At 48.2% G+C, this 24020-nt stretch overlaps 1 protein-coding gene and 1 non-coding gene across 6 annotated transcripts in view; one reads left to right on the top strand and one right to left on the bottom strand.

Annotated features, from left to right (window-relative positions):
* The window catches only part of adgrg4a (adhesion G protein-coupled receptor G4a), an 88059-nt gene that overhangs the window by 40716 nt on the left and 23323 nt on the right, over nt 1–24020 (bottom strand). For 2 of the 5 annotated variants that reach the window (XM_059651266.1, XM_059651270.1), the window contains 8 exons: nt 21704–21795; nt 20545–20609; nt 18093–18132; nt 15318–15361; nt 15035–15189; nt 9107–9236; nt 7548–7666; nt 5362–5566 (listed from right to left, as the gene is read on the bottom strand). In XM_059651266.1, coding sequence (XP_059507249.1) covers nt 5362–5566; nt 7548–7666; nt 9107–9236; nt 15035–15189; nt 15318–15361; nt 18093–18132; nt 20545–20609; nt 21704–21795 — 850 coding nt within the window. The remainder of the gene's footprint in view (nt 1–5361; nt 5567–7547; nt 7667–9106; nt 9237–15034; nt 15190–15317; nt 15362–18092; nt 18133–20544; nt 20610–21703; nt 21796–24020) is intronic. The other 3 variants (XM_059651267.1, XM_059651268.1, XM_059651269.1) reach the window with 3 other exon arrangements.
* Nucleotides 8042–8150, top strand: LOC125459081 (U6 spliceosomal RNA). The gene has a single exon (XR_007248953.1). It is a non-coding gene; the product is annotated as a U6 spliceosomal RNA (small nuclear RNA).

Below are 24020 nucleotides of genomic sequence, written 5' to 3'. Positions count from 1 at the left end.
CACCTAGCCTGCACATCTTTGGACTGTGGGAGGAAACCGGAGCACCCCGGGGAAACCCACACAGACATGGGGAGAATGTGCAAGCTCCACACAGACAGTTACCCGAGGCTGGAATCGAACCCGGGTCCCTGGTGCTGTGAGGCTGCAGTGCTAACCACTGAGCCACCGTGCTGCCCTGAACTTTACCAGGAGGCATTGATGGCCCCTAACCTTCCCAGGATGTGACACCAGTGGGGAGCACATAGATATCAGCAGGATCCCAGCATTTGGTCTAAAACAGCCCTGCCACTGCTGCTATGGTAATGTCTCTCCCTGAGTACCTGAGAGGTGGGAATGTGATGGCCACCTCCAAAGTGAAGCTCAAAGGAGCAGGAACGTCCCACACATTGGTTGAGGAACCACGCACTGAACAAATTCCGCAACTTTCTAACATCTTTGAATCCACTTCAGCCACAGGTGAGATCCCAGAGGACTGGAGAGTAGCCAACATTGTCCCATTGTTTAAGAAGGGCAGCAGGGGTAATCCAGGAAATTACAGGCTTGTGAGTCTCACATTGGTGGTAGGGAGATTATTGGAAAAGATTCTCAAGAAGATCTATATGCATTTAGAAGTAAGTGGACTTATTAGTGGTAGACAGCATGGTTTTGTCGGGGGGAGGTTGTGTCTCACGAACTCGGTCTAGTGTTTTGAGGAGGTGATGAAGATGATTGATGAGGGAAAAGCGGTTAATGTTGTTTACATGGACTTCAGTAAAGCCTTTGACAGGGTCCCTCATGGCAGACTGGTACAAAACGTGAAGTCACGTGGTATCAGGGGTGAGGGGCAAGATGGTACAGATCTGGCTTAGTCATAGGAGACAGAGGGTAGCTGTTGAAGGATGCTTTTCAGAATGGAGGGTTGTGGCTAGTGGTGTTCCACAGGAATCAGTGCTGGGGCCTCTGCTGTTCTTGGTCGACATAAGTGAATTGGAGGAAAGTGTGGCTGGTCTCATTAGTAAGTTATGGGTGACACAAAGGTTGGTGGAACTGTAGATGGTGAGGAGGATTATGAAAAGATACAGCAGGATATAGATTGCTTACAGACATGGGCAGAAAAGTGGTAGATAAGTTGGACAAGCATATGGACGTACACGGAATAGTGTAGGTTAGATGGGCTTCAGATCGGTATGACAGGTCAGCACAACATCGAGGGCCGAAGGGCCTGAACTGTGCTGCAATGTTCTATGTTCTATTTAGATAGGGTTTAATCTGGGCAGATGGGAGAAGATGAATTTTGGAAGGTCAAGTACAGGTGAAAATTATGCAGCCAGAAACAGAACCCTTCGGAGTATCGTTATGCAGAGGGATCTGGGTGTGCAGGTCAACAGATCACTAAAGATGGCAGTGCGGGTAGATAATGTCGTAAAAAAGGCCTATAGCATGCATTTTTTCTGAAGAAGGGTCTAGACCAAAATTGTATCAGAGATAACAGGAACTGCAGATGCTGGAGAAGCTGAGACAACAAGGTGTGTAGCTGGATGAACACAGCAGACCAAGCAGCATCAGAGGAGCAGGAAAGCTGACGTTTCAGGCCTAGACCCTTCATCAGAAATGAGGGAGGAGAAGGGAGTTCTGAAATAAATAGGGAGAGATGGGGAGGCGGATCGAAGATGGATAGAGGAGAAGATAGGTGGAGAGGAGCCAGACAGGTCAAAGAGGCAGGGATAGAGCCAATAAAGGTGAGTATAGGTGGGGACATAGGGAAGGGATAGGTCAGTTCTGGGAGGACAGACAGGTCAAGGAGGCGGGATGAGGTTAGTAGTTGGGAAATGGAGGTGCGGCTTGAGGTAGGAGGAAGAAATAGGTGAGAGGAAGATCAGGTTAGGGAGGCAGGGACGAGCTGGGCTGGTTTTGTGATGCAGTGGGGGAGGGGATGAACTGGGCTGGTTGTGTGGTGCAGTGGGGGAAGGGGAGATTTTGAAGCTTGTGAAGTCCACATTGATACCATATGGCTGCAGGGTTCCCAAGTGGAATATGAGTTGCTGTTCCTGCAACCTTCAGGTAGCATCATTGTGGCACTGCGGGAATCCAGGATGGACATGTCATCTGCGGAATGGGAGGGGGAGTTAAAATGGTTTGCGACTGGGAGGTGCAGTTGTTTATTGCGAACTGAGCAGAGGTGTTCTGCAAAGCGGTCCCCAAGCCTCCGCTTGGTTTCCCCAATGTAGAGGAAGCCACACCGGGTACAGCAGATGCAGAATACCACGTTAGCAGATGTGCAGGTGAACATCTGCTTGATGTGGAAAGTCATCTTGGGGGGGCCTGGGATGGGGGTGAGGCAGGAGGTGTGGGGGCAAGTGTAGCACTTCCTGCAGTTGCAGGGGAAGGTTCCCGGTGTGGTGGGGTTGGAGGGCAGTGTGGAGCGGACAAGGGAGTGACAGAGAGAGAGGTCCCTCTGGAAGGCAGACAAGGGAGGGGAGGAAAGATGTCTTGGGTGGTGGGGTCGGATTGTAGGTGGCAGAAGTGTCGGATGATGATGGGTTGTATCCAGAGGTTGGTGGGGTGGTATGTGAGGAGACACGGCCGAGGGAGTTCTCAACCACTGCAGGGAGGGGGGAAGAGATGTTGTGGTCCTTGAAGAACGATGACATCTGAGATGTACGGGAGTGGAATGCCTCATTTTGGGAGCAGATGCAGCGGAAGCAAAGGAATTGGGAATAGGGGATGGAATTTTTGCTACGCTCAGTTCGCAGAAAACAACTGCACCTCCCAGTCGCGAACCATTTCAACTCCCCCTCCCATTCCTCAGACGACATGTCCATCATGGGCCTCCTGCAGTGCCACAATGATGCCACCCAAAGGTTGTAGGAACAGTGTCTCATATTCTGCTTGGGAACCCTGCAGCCCAATGGTATCAATGTGGATTTCACAAGCTTCAAAATCTCCGCTCCCCCACCGCATCCCAAAACCAGCCCAGCACGTCCCCACCTCCCTAACCTGTTCTTCCTATCACCTATCCTCTCCTCCCACCTCAAGCCGCACCTCCATTTCCTACCTACCAACTTCATCCCACCCCCTTGACCTATCCGTCCTCCCCGGCTGACCTATCCCCTCCCTACCTCCCCACCTATACTCACCTCTACAGGCTCCATCCCTGCCCCTTTAACTTGTCTGTCTCCTCTCCACCTATCTTCTCCTCTATCCACCTTCGATCCGCCTCCCATTCTCTCCCTATTTATTTCAGAACCCTCCTTCCTCCCCCATTTTTGATGAAGGGTCTAGACCCGAAACGTCAGCTTTCCTGCTCCTAAGATGCTGCTTGGCCTGCTGTGTTCATCCAGCTCTACACTTTGTTATCTCTTATGGCATGTGCATTCACTGGAAGGGCATTGAGTGTGGGGATAGACAGGTTACACTGCCGCTTTATAGAACTTTAGTTCGGCCACACGGGGAATATTGTGTACACCACACTACCAGAAAGATGTGGACGCTTTGGACAGGACACAGAAAAGGGTCACCGGGATGTTGCCTGGTACAGGCGGGATTATAGCTGTGAAGATAGGTTGGACAGGCTGGGTTTGTTTTCACTGAAACGCAGGAGGTTGAGGGTGACCTGATAGAAGTTGAAAAGATTGTGAATGGCATGAACAGAGTGAGGCTTTTTACCGGGGAGAGGGGTCAGCTACTCGGGGACACAGGCTCAAGGCGCGAGGGGTGATGTTTAAGAGAGATGGTGACAGCCGGCACAGTGGCTCAGTGGTTAGCACTGCAGCCTCACAGTGCCAGGGACCCGGGTTCAATTCCAGCCTCGGGTGACTGTCTGTGTGGAGTTTGCACATTCCCCCCGTATCTGTGTGGGTTTCCTCCGGGTGCTTCGGTTTCCTCCCACAGTCCGAAGATGTGCAGGTTAGGTGGATTGGCAATGGTAAATTACCCATAGTGTTCAGGGACGTGTGAGCTATAGGGGGATGGGTCTGGGTGGATGTTCCAAGGGACTTGTTAGGCCGAAGGGCCTGTTTCCACACAGTAGAGAATCAAATCTAATCTAATGTGCGAGGTAAGTTTTCACACAAAGGGACACGAGTGTCTGGAACGCGCTGCCAGAGGAGGTGGTGGAAGGAGACACAATAGCAACATCAGGATGAATACATGAAGAGGGAGGGGAATAGAGGGATATGGATCCTGTAAGTGAAGACAGTTTTAGTATGGAAGGGCAAAATGTGTCAGCACAGGCTTGGAGGGCCGAAGGGCCTGTTCCTGTGCTGTATTGTTCTTTGTTCTATCTTCTCTCAGGACAGCTGAAAGTTAAAATCGCTCTTCCTTTGCTGCATCCATCTCATTTCTGCATTTATCTCATTACCTCATTCATAGCTGCTACATGGATACTTCTCTCTCCAACTCCCGATACTCTCATTCCTGTTTCTTCATTCTGCCTATAGAGTTTCCATTGCTACAGCAGGTATATCTCATCACATCCATCCCAGAGGTAAGCTCTTTGTCTAATGAGGGGGAATGGCACGATTAGGCCAATACTGTCCAGAGTTTAGAGGAATGTGAAGAGGTCTAGTTGAGATGTGTAAGATGTTAAAGGGGATTGACAAAGTACACATTGAAAGGGTATTCCCTAATGTGGGGCAATCTCGGATGATAGGTAATAGTTTTAGGATAAGGGCTGGCAGATTTAAAACAGAGGAGAAATTACTTCTTTCAAAGAGTTGTGAGTCTGTGAGATTCATTCCCCCAGAGTGAGATGGAAACTGGGACAATGGAATCTGTGAATTAGCTCCAACCAACAGACCCTGCTGTTATCAGAGATAACACAGCGTGGGGCTGGATGAACACAGCAGGCCAAGCAGCATCTTAGGAGCACAAAAGCTGACGTTTCAGACTCTGCTCTTCCTCTCCAACATGCTACTTTTCTTTCCCTCTCCTTCACTTATTCTGCAGTTTTGAGTTTTCTGTGGACATGCAGACCCAAAAACTTCATCCCTGGTTTTTACTCTGCTTGAACTTTGTTTTGGACTGTTTTTGATTGAACCTTATGGAGACGTTTCCCCAGGTCCCAGTTGGTGCTGGGTCTGTTGTACCCGTCCTACTGGGACCTGGGTCCAGACACATGCTGCTGGACTCAAGCCTATCATTCTCCCTGGTTCTCCCTGTCCCCGTTATCTGCTGTTAGAGCCCCACAAACATCTTTTTGGGATCTTACTGTGTGCTAAATGGCTCCTGAGTTTCCTCTGCTATCACAGTGACTAGTCTTCAGAAACACTTTGCTCACTAGTGCGTAGTTTAAGGAGCCCTGAAATTTTGATAGGTGCTATGGAAATGCAATTTTGTTTGGGTGAGTTCTGCACATGTATTTGATAATGAGGAGGTACTGACCTCACAGAGAAGCCGGTCAGGTCATCGGTTTTGTTCAGGATGTTGTGAATTATCTCGACCACGACCTTGCCCAGCGAGAGATCGATGATCGCCACATCCAAAATGGTTGTTGTTTTGGAGACGACAATCTCCACGTCCCTCGGCGACAGGCTCGCAGCCTCACCAATAAGGTTCAACAAGTGCCTCGCCACATCTTCCACATTGCCTGTGGAAGGAAGGGGTTAACTCAAGGCAGGGGGGTAAATTCAGACATTGGTGGTACATTCAGACATGGGGGTGTAAATTCAGACATGGGGGTAAATTCAGACATGGGGGGTAAATTCAGACATGGGATATAAATTCAGACATGGGGGTAAATTCAGACATTGTTAGTACATTCAGACATGGGGGTAAATTCAGACATGGGGGGTAAATTCAGACATGGGATATAAATTCAGACATGGGGGTAAATTCAGACATTGGTGGTACATTCAGACATGGGGGTAAATTCAGACATTGGTGGTACATTCAGACATGGGGGTAAATTCAGACATTGGTGGTACATTCAGACATGGGGGTAAATTCAGACATTGGGGGTAAATTCAGACATTGGTGGTACATTCAGACATGGGGGTAAATTCAGACACGGGTTGTAAATTCAGGCATGAGGGTAAATTCAGACACGGGGTGTAAATTCAGACATGAGGGTAAATTCAGACACGGGGTGTAAATTCAGACACGGGGGGTCAATTCAGACATGGGGGGTAAATTCAGACATTGGGGGTGTAAATTCAGACATGGGGTAAATTCAGACACGGGGTGTAAATTCAGACACAGAGGTAAATTCAGACATTGGGGGTAAATTCAGACATTGGGGTACATTCAGACATGGTGGTAAATTCAGACACAGAGGTAAATTCAGACATTGGGGGTTTATTCAGACATTGGGGTACATTCAGACATTGGGGGTAAATTCAGACATGGGGGGAAAATTCAGACATGGGGGTGTAAATTCAGACATACCAAGCTCACCTCCCTCCGAACCTATCCCCTATCACAACATCTCAGCCATTGCAGTGTGGGCTCAGCACCTGGTGGCCTCACTGCCCCCAGTTCACTGCCCATTAGAAAATACTTTACTCTGTCTCCTTTACTCCCTCCGTCTCTCTCTCTCTCTCTGTCTCCCTCCCTCTGTCTGTCTGTCTCCCTCTCTCTCTGTCTCCCTCCCGCTGTCTGTCTGTCTCCCTCCCTCTCTCTGTCTGTCTCCCTCCCTCCATCTCTCTCTATGGCTCCTCCCTCTCTCTGTCTCCCTCCCTATCTGCCTTACTCCGCAGTCCTTCTCTACGTCTCCCTCTCTCTCTGCCTCCCTCCCTCTGTCTGTCTCACTACCTCCATCCCTCTCTATGTCTCTCTCCCTTTCTCTGTCACCCTCTGCCACTCTCCCTCCTTCTCCATCCCTCTCTCTGTCTCCCTCCAGCCCTCTCTATGCCTGTCTCCCTCTCTCTCTGTCTCCCTCCCTCTGTCTGTCTGTCTCATTCCCTCCATCTCTCTCGCTGTCTCCCTCCCTCTCTCTGTCTGTCTCACTCCCTCCAGTTGTCTCTATGTCTCTCTCCCTTTCTCTGTCACCCTCCCTCCTTCTCCCTCCCTCTCTCTGTCTCCCTTCCATTTCCTCCCTCCCTCTTCCTGTCTTGTCTTCCCTCCCTCCCCCTTCTCCCCCTCCTTCCCTCTCTCCCTCCCCTTCCCTCCCCACTCTCTCCCTCCTGCTCCCTCTCTTTCCCTCCTCCTCTCTCCCACTCTCTCTCTTCCCCTCCACCTCTCTCCCTCCCTCACCTCCTTCTCTCTCTCCCCCATCCCTCCCATCCACCCCTCTCTCTCTGTGTTGTGAGGTAGGCTACCTGTGAGGTCAGCCCTTACCCTGACACTGATGGACTGCCCTGGTCCATAGAGCCTGGGCTGATACAGCGTGGTGGTCTGCTGGGTCAGTTCAGAGGACAATGCCAAGCCCAATACTGTGGCTCTGGATTTGTGTGTATAGGCCAGATCAGAGGGGGAAGGCAGATTTCCCTCCCTGAAGGGCAGTAGTGAACCAGATGGGATTTTTACTGAGAGTTTCAAGTAAAGCTAGGAGACATGCAAATGCAGTGCCTGAAGCTAAAAGATCTACCAACAGGTGATGATCCTGCAGGTAGTTCCCAAAAGACCCTTACCTGCTGTTATTGGAATGGTTTCCATTCCTTGGATACTGTTTGGCAGGGTTGGCTTCACTCTGCACTGTTCCAGGTTCGGTTTTGACCATTCTGCTTGATCAGCGTCAGCACCCAGTTTACTGCAAAGCACAACAAACACACTCAGGGACATCATTCAGCTACACCCTGGCAGCAAGTAGCTGGGGAACAGCAGGGACTCTCCCCATGAGGGTAGGTGAATGAGAGACTGCACTCAGTGAGGTTCATGTGCGATCTAATAATATCAATTCACCCAGCGGCTGTGTCAGAAAGTGGGAGATGAAATAGGGAGAGGGAGCACACTTGTATCTACCAGAAGCAATCACTGGTTTGGTAAAAATTTGTAAAAATATCCACAAAGAAAGTTTTGGTCTAACTGATTAAGGACATTGGGGAGACTTGCCTGGAAGACTGTGCGGAGATCAGTTTCTATCCTTACAGACTGTGACACTAAACTTCGAGGGATTGTAGCAAAGGTTTCCTAAATTCAGCAGCACATATACTAAAGTAGGAATGATACAGAGAAGATCAGTATGGCCCCTGCGCAAGGATGACTCACAAATTTACGAAGCATTCCATATATTTTCGCAGTAGCACGGTAGCTCAGTGGTTAGCACTGCAGCCTCACAGCGCCAGGGACCCGGGTTTGATTCCAGCCTCGGGCAACTGTCTGTGTGGAGTTTGCACATTCTCCCTATGTCTGCGTGGGATTCCTCCGAGTGCTCCAGTTTCCTCCCACAGTTGAAAGATGTGCAGGCTAGGCGCATTGGCCATGCTACATTGCCCGTAGTGTTCAGGGATGTGTAGCTTAAGTGGGTTGTCGGGTCTGGGTGGGATGCTCTGAGGGGTGGTGTGGGCTTATTTGGGCCGAAGGGCCTGTTTCCACACCGAAGGGATTCTGTTAGATGTGGAGCTGTAGTTCTGCGATCAGGGACTGAATAAACTGAGTTGATATTCACTGGGGTTTAAAGAGGAAGTTGATCACATTGAAACATCTGAGATTGTGAGGAGGCAGTGAGGGTCGGCACTGAGAGGGTATCACTCCCTGACAGAGGGGTTTGAAACTTGGGCACTGTCTCAGGACAAGGGGCTGACCATTTCGGACCAAGATGAGGAGCAGTGCCTTCACTGGGTCTAATGGCTGTTAGGAGCTGCTTCCCCTGGAGGGTGTGGGTGCTTCATTGTTGAATATATTTCAGACTGGGACAGACAGCTGATTGGTCTTTGGGAATTGAGGGAAACGGAGCGGGCGGGAAAGGGAAGTTGAAGACTGAGTTTAGCTGTGATGGTATTGAATGGTGAGGCAGGACTCAATGGTCTCCACCTGGTGCTTTTCTCATGTTCTTAAACAAACAGGTGGAAAGTTTGCAGCTGACCTCACTGATCTTAATCCTAAGATGCTGCGTGGCCTGCTGTGTTCATCCAGCTCCACACCTGGTTATCTCACTGATAGTCAGTTGCTCAGTCAGCTCTGAGTGCGTTTGCTGTTTGGAGCCAAACAGCTTCCCATAGAACGCCTGAGATAACCCGGCACTCCTCACCATTTTCTCTCAGCCTGTTTCTGTGCATTCCTCACACAGTTTAATTGGACAGTGTTCACTGGTGAGATCGAAGGCCAGATATAATCACCCTCGTCAGTGCTCATAGGGTCTCTTGGACAGGAACCTGGATCTGAAGGGAAAAAGGTTATCGATACCTGAGACAACATCTTAAAGCAAACATTTGTATAAAACCAGCAAGGGCTGATGCTAAAAAGATGGGTTTGTGTCATCTATTTGTCTGGGGGCTTCAAAATGCAGTTACACTATTTGAGTTATACCAGGTCGAACCCTGAGAAATGGGAGCAGGGAGACACTATTCAGTCTGTCCAACCTGTGCCGACATTCACTAAGATCACACATGATCTTCTCCTATAGCCCTTTTCCCCACATTGCCCTCACAACCCTAACCAATTAAGTGAATGAAAGTGGCTCCCCAATGTCACTCGCTGAACCATTGAAGGGTATGGGCCAGAGAGCGATCAGAGACACTGCAATAAGGAAAATCAGACCAAGTTGCCAGCGTCTCCCAGGAGAGATAGCTCCACGAGATGAGTGACCAACTGGCCAAATATGTCCCAGGGGCCACAGGCAGCAGCACACACCCCCACCCCCAACACACACACTCTCACACACACACAAAACACACACCCACACACACGCACCCACATACACACACTCTCACACACACACAAAACACACACCCACACACACACACTTACACACACACACACACTTACACACACACACACACACACTCTCTCTCTCACAAAGCACACACACACACACACATACACACTCTCTCTCTCACAAAGCACACACACACACACACACTCTCTCACAAAGCACACACACACATACACACACACACACACTCTCTCTCACAAAGCACACACACACATACACACACACACACACACACTCTCTCACACACACAGACACACACACACACTCTCTCTCACAAAGCACACACACACATACACACACACACACACACACACTCTCTCGCTCTCACAAAGCACACACACACACACACACACACACACTCTCTCTCACAAAGCACACACACACATACACACACACACACACACACACACACACTCTCTCTCTCTCACAAAGCACACACACACATACACACACACACACACACTCTCTCTCTCACAAAGCACGCACACACACACACACACACACACACACACACACACTCTCTCTCACAAAGCACACACACACACACACACACACACACACACACACACTCTCTCTCTCACAAAGCACACACGCACATACACACACACACACACACACATACACACTCTCTCTCACACACACACACATACACACACACACACACACACACACACACACACACACACACACACACACACACACACACACTTACACACACACACAACATTTTCACATGGCATTGCACTTCTTTAGCCCAGCTCACAGACTGAGGACAGATACCAGGTTCACCCAGCTAGTGGGGTACTCCTGGAATGTTCCACAATCAGAGAGCTCAGTATCATTATTGGCGCTGCCCCTTCCCAGGCCAGTGGGGAGTATTCCATAACGCTCCTGACTCGTGCCTTTGGTTAATTCATTCGTGTGATGGGGATGTCACTGAGCAGGCAGCATTTATTGCCATCCCTAATTGCTCAGAGGGCTGTTCAGAGCCAACCACATGGCTGCAGGCCTGGAGTCACAGGTAGGCCCAGATGAGGTAAGGATGGCAGTTTCCTTCCCTAAAGGACGTTAGTGAACCAAATGTTTTTTTTTCCCAATAATTGGCTATGTATTTGTGGTAATTATTAGAATTTTAATTCCAGATTTTAATGAACTCAAATTCTACCGTCTGCCATGGCAGGATTCAAACCCAGGTCCCAGAGCATGGCCTGGGTCACTGGAGGAACAGGCCAGCAATAATACCACTAGGCAGTCTCCCTGTGAATGGTGGGCAGGATTTGGGGAGTCAGGAAGTGAGTTATTTGCTGTAGGATTCCGAGCCTGAAACATGCCTGTACAGGACATCGAGAGCCTATCTAGGGAGAGCATTTGTACAAAGATTACTGAAAAACCCTTCCTTCAGTATCATGGGGTCAAAACGCTGGAATTTCCTCCCTCAGGGCATTGTGGGTCTACCCTACAGCAGCTGGACTGCAGTGGTTCGAGAAGGCAGCTCACCCCCAACTTCTCAATGGGCACCTAGGGATTGGCAAGAAATGTTGGACCAGCCAACGACACCCACATTGCAATATTAAATGTTACAAGAATGCCCCCCAAATCTTATGGAGGGTGAAGAGTATGGGGACATTGTGAAGGGGTCAGGGTTCAGTTTTGGGGTTTACAGAATCATGTGCATCTATAGTACAGAAAAAAAACCCTTAGCCCTTTGAGTCTGTAATAGTCAAAAAACCACCTGACTATACTGATGCCATTTTCCAGCTTTTGGCGCATTATCTTGGCATCACAAGTGCACATTAAAATTCTTCTTCAATGTGATGAGTGTTTCTCATCTCCCACCCTAACAGGTAGTGAGCTCCAGTTTCCCACTGTTCTCTGAGTGAGAAGGTATTTCCTCACATCCTCTCTAAGCCTCCCGCCTCACATCTTAAATCTATGAACCTGGTCATAAAAACATAAGAACCAGAACCAGGAGCAGGCCCTCTGGCCCTTTGAGCCTGCTCTGTCATACAATCAGATCATGGCTGATCTTTTCATGGCCTCAGCTCCACTTACCCACTCTTTCACCATAACCCTTAATTCTTTCACTATTGAAAAATTATCTATCTTAGCTTTAAAAGCATTCAATGAGGAAACCTCAACCACTTCACTGGGCAGGGAATTCCTCAGATTCACAACCCTTTGGGTGAAGAAGTTCCTCTTGAGCTCAGTCCTATATCTGCTTCCCTTTATTATGAGGCGATGCCCTCTCGTTCTAGTTTCACCTGTTAGTGGAAGCAACTTCCCTGCCTCCACCTTATCTATTCCCTTCATAATCGTACACGTTTCTATAAGATCTCCCCTCATTCTTCTGAATTCCAATGAGTATAATCCCAGTCTATTCAGTCTCTCCTCATGGTCCAACCCTCTCAACTCTGGAATCAACCGAGTGAATCTCCCCTCGATCCCTTCCAGTGCCAGTACATCCTTTCTCAAGTAGGGAGACTCCAGGTGTGGCCTCACCAACACCCTATACAGCTGCAACATAACCTCCTTGCTTTTAAAGTCCAGCCCTCTAGCAATGAAGGACAAAATTCCATTTGCCTTTTTAATTACCTGCTGTACCTGCAGATCAACTTCCTGCAATTCAAGCACAAGGACACCCAAATCCATCTGCACAGCAGCATGCTGCAATTTTTCACAATTTAAATAAAGCCCATTTTACCGTTATTCCTGGTCATTGAATCTTCCACCAAGGGCAATGTTACTATCCATGCCCCTGATCATTTCATACATCTCAATCACATTGTCCCTCAGCCTCCTCTGCTCCAAGGAAAACAGCCCCAGGCTGTCCAATCTCTCATCCTAACTGAAACTCTCCAGCCCAGGCAACTTCCTGGTAAATCTCCTCTGTACCTTCTCCAGTGCTCTCACTACCCACCTGCAATGACAATTCCAGATCTGTCCACAATACTCAGCGGTGGCCTAACCAACGTTTTATACTCTTCCAGCATCACCTCTCTGCTCTTAAACCCAAGGCCTTGGCTCGTTAAGGCAACTATCCCATATGCCTTACCTGCTTTGTCCTCTTTAAGGGACCGGTGTACAAGCGTACCAAGGTCCCCCTGATCCTCAGTGCTTCCCACGGTCCTACTGTTCATGTGTTCCCTCGCCTTGTTTGTCCGGCCCAAGTGCATCACCTCACACTTAACTGGATTGAATTTTATTTTCCAGTGATCAGCCCAGTTGACCAGCGCATCGATATCCTCCTGTAACCCAAGGTTAGCCTCCTCACTATTTACCACCCGACCCATCTTTATATTGTCTGTGAACTTGCTGATAGCCCTCCTACATTCAAGTTTAAATCATTTATATTAACCGCAAATAGCAAGGGTCCCAACAGTGACCCCGGTACGACCTCACTGGACACAGACTTCAAGTCAGAAAAACACCATCAACCATCACTCGCTGGTCCCTGTCCCTCAGCCAATTCTGGATCCGATCTGTCAAATTTCCTTTGACCCCACAGGCTCTTACCTTCACTATCAGTCTCCCATGAGGGACCTTATCAAAAGCTGTGCTGAAGTAGGCGACATCAAACACACTGCCCTCACCTACACACCTGGTCACCTCTTCAAAAAATTCAAATCAAGTTGGTCAGACACAGGCTCCCTTTAACAACACCATTCTAACAGTTCATGATTAATCCCTGCCTCTCCAAATGCAGAGTAATTCTGTCGCTCAGAATTGTTTCCAACCATTTCCCTACCTTACAGGTTAGACTGGCTGGCCTGTAGTTTCCTGGTTTATCTCATGCTCCCTTCTTGAACAACAGTACCATGTTACCTGCCCTATGGCACCTCTCCTGCAGCCAGTGCCCCTGCTATATCCTCCCCACCTCACATATTAACCTGGGATATATTTCATCCAGTCTGGAGATTTATCCACTTTAAGCCTATCAGACCACTCAGAACCTTCTGTCTGTCTCTGCTAATTTCTTTACTTGTATCACACGCCCTCTCCCCAATTTCTATACTTGTTCCTCTCACTAGTGAGCACCAACACAAAGTGTTCATTTAAAATCCCACCTACATCCTCTGGACCCACACACAAACTACCAACGTGCTCCTTAAGTGGACCCTACTCTTTTTCGTCAACATCCTTTTTACCCTTAATGTACTTGTAAAATAACTTTGGAATTTCCTTTATTTTATGCGCCAGTATCCTTTCATAGCCCCTTTAGCTTTCCTAACCTCCCTCTTGCACATTCTATATTCTACTAGGACCCCGGCTGTTTTGAGCCCTCAGTATCTGCCATAAGCCTCCACTTTTTCCTCTGAATCCGATGCTCTACATCGCTTAACATCAGGGTTCACAGGATTTGTTCCACCCTTTTGCTTTTCTGGAAAATGTTGGCCCCGTTCTTTCCATATTTTCTTCCTGCCACCCCACAGTTCAGAGACAGATTTACTCGCAGGTTCTTCTGAACCATGGTGGCCAAATCACAGCTGATCTTAGTAAAGGTGACCTTCCCCCCGTTGAGATATGTGTTTTCAGGCCCATTCTTGTCCTTTCCCTAATAATCCTGAATCTCTGAGTTATGATCACTCCCCACTGATACTTCAAACACTTGCCCAGGTTCGGTACCTAAAACTAAGTCCAGACCACCCCGTCTCTTCAAGGCCCTGTTTGTTCTGGATAGGGTGGGAGGGAGGGGTTTGGGGGGGTGGAAGGAGCTGATTTCTAGAGTTAATGGGATTAGCATGGTGACTGTTTTAATCCAATCCGTCGGATTTTGGGCTGTACCTGAGTTCACATGGCACTGAAAATGCCTGCTCATAGCTGCCTTGTCCAGACCATTTGTCAATTTGCATCAGGGAAATATATAGAAAGTTTTGTCTTGTGGGTGGGGGTGAGGGCAAACGTGGGAGGGATTTGGGTGGAGGGTGAAGGCGAGTCAGTGTTTGGGGTCACCTTAGAAGACAGGAGGGGATGGCCATTGAATATTGCTGAGACAGGGATGGATTGATTTTCGTGGGGAACAGGGAATCCCAGGATCAGGGTGGATGGAATCCACGACACAATCAATCGACCATGATGTTATTGAATGGTGGCAGAGGATCAAGGGGCCAAGTGATCTCCTGCTCCTCATTCGGATGTTTGTCTGGTCTTATTGCTGTAATCCACCCAGCTGCAGTAAATATTGAGACAGGCTTAGGTTGTTTAATTTCAATATCACGGGGAGAATCTGTAAGCAAAGCTAATTACCAAAGGTACAGATATGGATTCTGTCAGGATGTGCAGTCAGAATCAGCTTGGATTCTTGGTAACTTTGATTTATCAATCTTTCTGTTATCTGCTGCTTTATTTGATCTGTAGTTTTTCTTGATGTTGCTTGCAGCCTGAATGTGCAATTGTACCTGCTAGAATTCAAAGAACATTGGTTACAGCACATTCGCAAACTCTTTTAATTAAAAACGCGGCTTTATTGACAACGTTTAAACTGAAGCATGAACAAAACTTTAGAGCTGCAATTTATTCAGTGTCCTACCTATCCTCAGAAGATTGAATTTTCTTTCGAACCTGCAAATAAAACTGAGTAAATGTTTATTTTTAAACAGACAGAGATGCTCACGCAAGGAATTTCCCTTCTTTTGGGATATTAACACAATAGTTCAAAGTTGCTGGAAAACAGATAGCACAGTGCAAGGGACCAGTGGTGTCACACGCTAATCTGAGTCAGAACAATAGGTACAGACAACCCAGGAGGAGTCTATTCAGCCCACTGAGCCTGTGATAGCTCTTTGTCAAATCGAACCAATTAGTCTGATTTCTCCGTTCTTCAGCCATAGCTCAACAAATGTTCAAATATTCAGAACATTCCAGATACAGCTAATGGTGCACTGAAACATCATCTGCTCCTCCACTTTGATTCTCCTGCCAACCTCTGTCAATCGGTGACACTCATGAAATTATTTCTCTTCAAAAGGATCCTTCATGTTTCATAGAACATAGAACATAGAACATTACAGCACAGTACAGGCCCTTCGGCCCTTGATGTTGTGCCGACCTGTCATACCGATCTTAAGCCCATCTAACCTACACTATTCCATGTACGTCCATATGCTTATCCAATGACAACTTAAATGTACCTAAAGTTGGCGAATCTACTACCGTTGCAGGCAAAGTGTTCCATTCCCTTACTACTCTCTGAGTAAAAAAATCCACCTCTGACATCTGTCCTATATCTTTGACCCCTCAATTTAAAGCTTCGCCCCCTCGTGCTCGCCATCACCATCCTAGGAAAATGTCTCTCCCTATCCACCCTATCCAACCCTCTGATTATTTTATATGTTTCAATTAAGTCACCTCTCAACCTTCTTCTCTCTAATGAAAACAGCCTGGAGTCCCTCAGCCTTTCCTCGTAAGACCTTCACTCCATACAAGGCAACATCCTAGTAAATCTCCTCTGCACCCTTTCCAAAGCTTCCACATCCTTCTTATAATGCGGTGACCAGAACTGTACACAATACTCCAAGTGTGGCCGCACCAGAGTTTTGTACAGCTTCAGCATAACCTCTTGGTTCCGGAACTCGATCCCTCTATTAATAAAAGCTAAAACACTGTATGCCTTCTTAACAGCCCTGTCAACCTGGGTGGCAACTTTCAAGGATCTGTGTACATGGACACTGAGATCTCTCTGCTCATCTACACTACCAAGAATCTTACTATTAGCCCAGTACTTTGCATTCTGGTTACTCCTACCAAAGTGTATCACCTCACACTTGTCTGCATTAAACTCCATTTGCCACCTCTCAGCCCAGCTCTGCAGCTTATCTATGTCTCTCTGCAACCTACAACATCCTTTGTCACTATCCACAACTCCACCGACCTTAGTGTCGTCTGCAAATTTACTAACCCATCCTTCTATGCCGTCATCCAGGTCATTTATAAAAATAACAAACAGCAGTGGATCCAACACCGACCCTTGCGGTACACCACTAGTAACTGGTCTCCAGGATGAACATTTCCCATCAACTACCACCCTCTGTCTTCTTTCAGCAAGCCAACTTCTGATCCAAACTGCTACATCTCCCACAATTCCATTCCTCCGCATTTTGTACAATAACCTATTGTGGGGAACCTTACCGAACGCCTTGCTGAAATCCATATACACCACATCAACCGGTTTACTCTCATCTACCTGTTTGGTCACCTTCTCAAAGAACTCAATAAGGTTTGTGAGGCACGACCTTCCCTTCACAAAACCGTGCTGACTCTCCCTAATCAGTTTATTCTTTTCTAGATGATTATAAATCCTATCCCTTATAACCTTTTCCAACACTTTACCAACAACTGAGGTAAGGCTCACTGGTCTATAATTACCAGGGTTGTCTCTACTCCCCTTCTTGAACAGGGGAACCACATTTGCTATCCTCGGTTTCAAACCGATTTCAGGCCTCACGCCTGCCAAGGGGCAGCTGGCAAGATAAGAATCAGAGCCTGCCCACATTGTCCAGCTGAGAGAACTCCCACTCACCGAAACAAGTCACACACAACCAGCCGTCTGATCAGTGCTGAGGGAGCGGGCACTGTCGGAGGGTCAGTGCTGAGGGAGTGGGCACTGTCGGAGGGTCAGTACTGAGGGAGGGGGCACTGTCGGAGGGTCAGTGCTGAGGGAGGGGGCACTGTCGGAGGGTCAGTGCTGAGGGAGCGCCGCACTGTCGGAGGGTCAGTGCTGAGGGAGTGCCGCACTGTTGGAGGGTCAGTACTGAGGGAGTGGGCACTGTCGGAGGGTCAGTGCTGAGGGAGTGGGCACTGTCGGAGGGTCAGTGCTGAGGGAGGGGGCACTGTCGGAGGGTCAGTGCTGAGGGAGTGGGCACTGTTGGAGGGTCAGTGCTGAGGGAGGGGGCACTGTCGGAGGGTCAGTGCTGAGGGAGTGGGCACTGTTGGAGGGTCGGTGCTGAGGGAGTGGGCACTGTTGGAGGGTCGGTGCTGAGGGAGTGGGCACTGTCAGAGGGTCAGTGCTGAGGGAGGAGGCACTGTCGGATGGTCAGTGCTGAGGGAGCGCCGCACTGTCGGAGGGTCAGTGCTGTGGTAGTGTGCACTGTCAGAGGGTCAATGCTGAGGGAGTGCTGTATGGCCCTTGAGGAGATGTTTGTGCTTTTTATCGCATGTTTTAATATCTCTCATGGATTAAGCTGAGGGCGAGTGAGCCATTGCATTAATATTTACTTGTCAGGAAATAGCTACATCTGGGTTGAGAGATTGTCCAAATTTCCTCCATTAAAGCTGTAAAGGCAGTTCCGAGAACAGCTGGCCTTACCTTGCTGGGCTTTATAAGGATTCTACTGTGGGCATTATATCTGAAAAAGGAATGTTATTTGTCACTGAATGGAAGGACGCCTTTCATATTGTCAGTAAACCCATGCAACTGTGCAGCTGTCAGCCAATGAAGCCAATCATTTTGGAAATCCTACCCCACTTTTCCATTCGGGGCGCCCACCATCACAGGGACAGCTCCCTCTCCCACCGTGAGGTCCCTCCCCAGACCACTGAAAAATCCCCCCAAACCAACCACTCACACACACCATGCACACACACACACTCACTCACACACACACACACATACACTCCAACCACACACACACACACACACATACACACACACACTCCAACCACACACACACACACACACACACACACACACACACACAATCTAACCACACACACACACACACCCACACCCACACACACAAACCACACACACACACACACACACACACACCCCAACCCCACACACACACTCACACACATGCACACAAACACTCACACACACACACTCCAACCACACACACACACACACACACACGCTCACACGCTCACACACACACACTCCAACCACACACACACACACAAACACACACACACACCCACCAACCACACACACACACTCCAACCACACACACACACACACACCAACCACACACACACACACACACACCCACACACACACTCACCAACCACACACACACACACACACACACACCAACCACATACACACACACACACACACACACACACACACACACACACACACCAACCACATACACACACACACACACACACACACACACACACTCACGCGCACACACGAACCACACACACACACACACACACACACACACACACACGCTCACACACGTACATACACACACACACACCAACCACACTCACGCGCACACACACACAGATACATATTGTCAGTATTGCCAAGGTATTGTCAGTGCTCTATCAGGGGATTGTCAGTGCCCTGTCAGGGTATTGTCAATGTGAGGAAGGTAATCAAAGGATGTAGCAGGATGTAGATCAGGTGGAAAGTTCGTCACAGAAATGGCAGATTGGATTTAATCTGTGCTCATGTGAGGTGATGACTTTGGGAGATCAAGTGTAAAATGAAAGTATGCAATAAAAGGCCAGACCCATAGGAGCATTGCTGTGCAGAGGGAACTTGTGATGCAAGGCCACAGCTCCCTGAAAGTGGCAACACAAATAGATAAGATGGTAAGGAAAGCATACAGCATAATTGGCTTCATCAGTTCAGGCAGTGAATATACACGTTGGCAAGTCACATCGCAGCTGTATAAAACTTTAGAGAGGCCACATTTGGAGTACTGTATGCACTTCTGTTCACCACACTCTAGGAAGGATGTGGAGGCTTTGAAGAGGATGCAAAAGAGGTTTACCAGGATATTATTTGGTTTGGGGTGTATCAGGTGTATGGAGGGGTTGGACAAACTTGGATTGTTTTCACAAGAGCATAGGAGTCTGAGGGGTGTCCTGATAGAAGTGTATGAAGTTATGAGAGGCATGGATATGGTGGATAGTCAGAGCCTTTTTCCCAGGGTGGAAATAAAAACTACTAGGAGATATATGTTTAGTGGAAGCAGAGACAACAGTAACATTTAAGAGACATTTGGACAAACACAGGAACAGACAGGGGATACAGGGGTATGGACCATGCGCCGGTGAATGGGATTAGTTTAGAATGGTGTTGTGCTTAGTTCGGATGTGAGTTTGCTTCGTCAGAGGCTCACTGATGATGTTACCTAGAATGGTGACGAAACGTCTGAAAACGAACCTTCCAGCTCAGCGAGCAAACTCACATCCAGAACCTCAACCTGAGCTACAAATCTTCTCAAAACTCGCTATTGTGCTTAGTACCGGCATGTTGGGCTGAAGGGCCTGTCCCTGTGCTGTACTGTTCTATGTTTTAACTGCTTCCAAATGCATTGGCATCTCTCTAAGTATGATGCCCAGTGTTGTGCATGGTAGTCCACATGGAGTCTCGCCAATGCCCTGTATGACTGAAGCACTGTCTCCCTTCTTTAGTGTTCAATTCTCCCCACTATAAACTATCACATTCTCACCGCTTTCCTGACTATTTGCTATAGCTGCAGGCTAACTCTCTCTGATTCATGCACGAGAACGCCTGGATCTCTGCATGTCAGGGCTCTGTGCTCTCTCACCACTTTGATAATATGTATTTGTATTTCTTTCTACCGAAATAAACCATTTCACACTTTCCCGCATTTTCCTCCATGGCCAGATCTTTGCTCCTTCCTTAACCTCTGTATATCCCTTTGCAAGCTTCTTATGTCCTCTTCATGGCTCACTGTTCCACCCAGCTTTGTGTCATCAGCAAGTTATGGTGACAATATTTCACAGACTGATGGCTGTGCGTTTGTACAGGTCACATCAATGGATCAAACACTGACCTGTCCATAGACTCCACTGTCAGGTCCAGAAACAGAAGTTCTTCAGTGCTGAAGATTGTGTTTAGCTGTGCAGGAGATTGGGGTAAAGCATAAGCAATCAGGAAGAGATGACAGCGTTTGAAACATTATTGTCCATTCAGTGAAAACTACACAGGAGACTGAGCCTCGAGGCAGAATAACCATACATCTCAGATTTCACTCAATGACAGGTCAGAGAGAGGCTCATGCTGAGTGGAATGCAGGATGAAAAAACTCCGAGCTTCGTAACGTTGCTGCTCAACAGTGTTTTCAAGATCAAATTATCTAAAAGGCACATCCGACCTTAGCCCTGAGCCTCCATGGCAACTGAAGAACTGGGAAAAGATTGACAGCTGGGGCATGGTGTTGTCAGGGTAGGCGTAGGGAAGGGTTGTGGGGTTGGGGGGGTTTGAAGTGAGGGCAGGAGTGTGGAGGGTGAGGCCGGGTTATGGGGGAGGAGGAGAGCTGCGCGATAGGGGTGGGTTTTGGGATGAGTGGTGGAGTGTTGAGGGTGAGGGGTGGGCTGTGGGATGAGGGGGTGGAATGTTGAGGCTAAGGGGTGGGCTGTGGGATGTGGGGGTGGAGGGTTGAGAGTGAGGGGTGGACTGTGGGATGAGAGGGTGGAGTGTTGAGGGTGAGGGGTGGGCTGTGGGATGTGAGGGTGGAGTGTTGAGGGTGAGGGATGGGCTGTGGGATGTGAGGGTGGAGTGTTGAGGGTGAGGGATGGGCTGTGGGATGTGAGGGTGGAGTGTTGAGGGTGAGGGGTGGGCTGTGGGATGAGGGGGTGGAGGGTTGAGGGTGAGGGGTGGGCTGTGGGATGTGGGGGTGGAGCGTTGAGGGTGAGGGATGGGCTGTGGGATGTGAGGGTGGAGTGTTGAGGGTGAGGGGTGGGCTGTGGGATGAAGAAACACTTTGTCCTGGTTCAATACTGTGACCTCACCTACCCATCACCTACCCCTTCACCTCCACCCTCACCTACCCACCACCTGGTGTATCAGTTAGCACAGGGGCTCTGTGCCCTTCAGGGTGGTGTGTCCTGGGGAACTTTGCTGTGTGCTCCTGGTGCAGAGCTGGTACCTTCTCTCTGAGGGTGCTCACTGTGAGGTTTTGCTGTGTCTGTGTTAACCGAGCCCTCACTTACCCAACGTTCTGTAATATTCCTGACATTGTACACGCCGACGCTCCTGGGACTGACCGTGCAACTGAATAACATCGTAGTCTTGAAGAAACACACTGAAATAATAAGAAATATGTTTGCTAGTATCCGAGAACCAGAGAAACTAAGATCAGAGGCCATTCAATCCATCAAAGCCTGGCCTGGCATTCAACTTGATTATATAACTCAATGCCATATTTCCATCCTCTCCCCATAATCACGGATGTTTGCTAATCTCCGTCCGTATGTTGTAAACATATTCCATGCTCTCACCTCCACAGCCATCTGCTCGATCCCACTCATCACATCCTGCCAATCAAGCTAAGGCCCATTTATACTTACTCTGTATGTCCTTGTTTGCTATGATCTGCCTGTACTACTCGCAAAACTTAGATACATGTGACTATAATAAATCAAATCAAATCATACAATTTGCTAACAGTCTAACTTTTATTCATGTGAATGCTATCCTTAGCACACTATGAACTTTTATTTTCTGTAATAACCTTTCTGTTTTGGCAGAATTCCACAGGTTCACCTCATTTCTCCTCATTTCAGTCCCAAATGGCTTGTCTATCCTGAGACTGTGACTCCTTGCTCTGGGTCCAGCATCCAGGCTGTCTAGCCCTGTCAGAATTTTATACATTTCAGTGAGATCTCCTCTCATTCTCCTGAGCTCCAGTGAACAGAGGCCCAGACACCCCAATCTCTGTTACTGTGACAAACCTGCCAATGCAGGAATTGATCTGGTGAACATTCCCTTGATGGTGAATTTAACATCTCATAGGCAGGGATCAAGAAGCCTAATGGGATACTATCTTATAGTACATGAGGAATTCAATATAAAAGTAAGGATGTTGTGTTTCAGTTGTACAGAGTGTTGGTGAGACTACATCTTGAATATTTGGTAGGTCCTTGGTCTCCTCATTTAAGGAAGAATGTAAAACGTTGGAAGTGATTCGAAGGTTTGCCGGATTAATAGCTGAAATGAATGGCTTGTCACATGAGGAAAGGGTGGACAGGCTGGCCTTGTTTCCACAGGAGTTTAGGAAAGTGAGGGACGACCTGATGGAAGTGTACAAGACCCTGAATGACCTTGACACTGTGCGCATGGAAAGAAAGTTTCTCCTTGTGGGTCACTCCAGAATGAGGGAGCACTGTTTTCAAATTAGACACGGTCCTCCCAGGATAGAGAGGAATAAATTTCCGTCGAACTTTGGAATGGTCTGCCTCAGATAATATGCTTTGTTTGTTCTCTCCCTGCTGAAATGGACAATTTCACATTTTCCCACTTTATTCCACATTTCCCAATGGGGCTTCTTGCCCAATCACAATGGCTCAGTGGTTAGCATTGCTACCTCACAGCGGTAAGGACCCAGTTTCGATTCCACCCCCAGGCGACTGTCTGTGTAGAGTTTGCACGTTCTCCCCATTTCTGTCTGGATTTCCTCCGGATGCTCCGGTTTCCTCCCCCTGTCCAGTGATGTGGATTGGGACTAGGCTAAATTGCCCATAGTGTTCAGGGGTGTGTGGCTAGGTGGGTTAGCCGTGGGAAAATGCGGGGTTACAGAATTACGGTAAGGTGGGGGTGGGTGGTTTGCTCTTTGGAGGGGTACTGTGGGCTCAATAGACCAAATGACTGCCCCGTCTCTGTAAGGATTCTATGTCAACTATCTTTATCCTGTTTCATCGTAGCAACTTACATTGTACCCATCTCTGAGTCATTAGTAAATGTGATAGGCATAACTCCTGTCCCTTTAGCCAAGATGCTGATGTGATAAGCAGTTGAGATGCCAGGACTGGTCCACATGACACACCATATGGTTACATTTCCCCAACCTGAAACGTTGCTCATTCTGTTGCCTTTCTTTTGGCAGCCAATCCTCTACACAATCCATAAAATTTCTCTGGGCTTTTATTTACCGCAATAACTTTGATATGGCACCAACTGAATCTTGTAAATCTAAGTACAGCCCATCCTCCTGCTCCCCTCTATTTACAGAACATCAAAGAATGCTGACGAATAAGTTAAACATGATTTCTCATTCACAAAACTCACATTTCCGCAGACACTGAAACAGTCCATGCTCAAACACAACAAGAACGGGACAATATCCCTCGGGTTGGACATTCACGCCACACAGATGCCAGGCTCTGACTGTCCCCGGTAACAGAGAATCTCAACATTTCATGACATTCAACAGTGTTAGCATCACCAAATCCCCCACCATCAACATAGCCATAGAGTAATACAGCATGGAAACAGGCCCTTCAGTCCAAACTGGTCCATGCTGACATTGGT

Source organism: Stegostoma tigrinum, chromosome 15, assembly GCF_030684315.1.
Source record: "Stegostoma tigrinum isolate sSteTig4 chromosome 15, sSteTig4.hap1, whole genome shotgun sequence".
In the NCBI taxonomy this organism is placed as follows: domain Eukaryota; kingdom Metazoa; phylum Chordata; class Chondrichthyes; order Orectolobiformes; family Stegostomatidae; genus Stegostoma; species Stegostoma tigrinum.
Note: the sequence above shows the minus strand (reverse complement) of the source record. Positions and strands in the feature narration are given on the sequence as shown.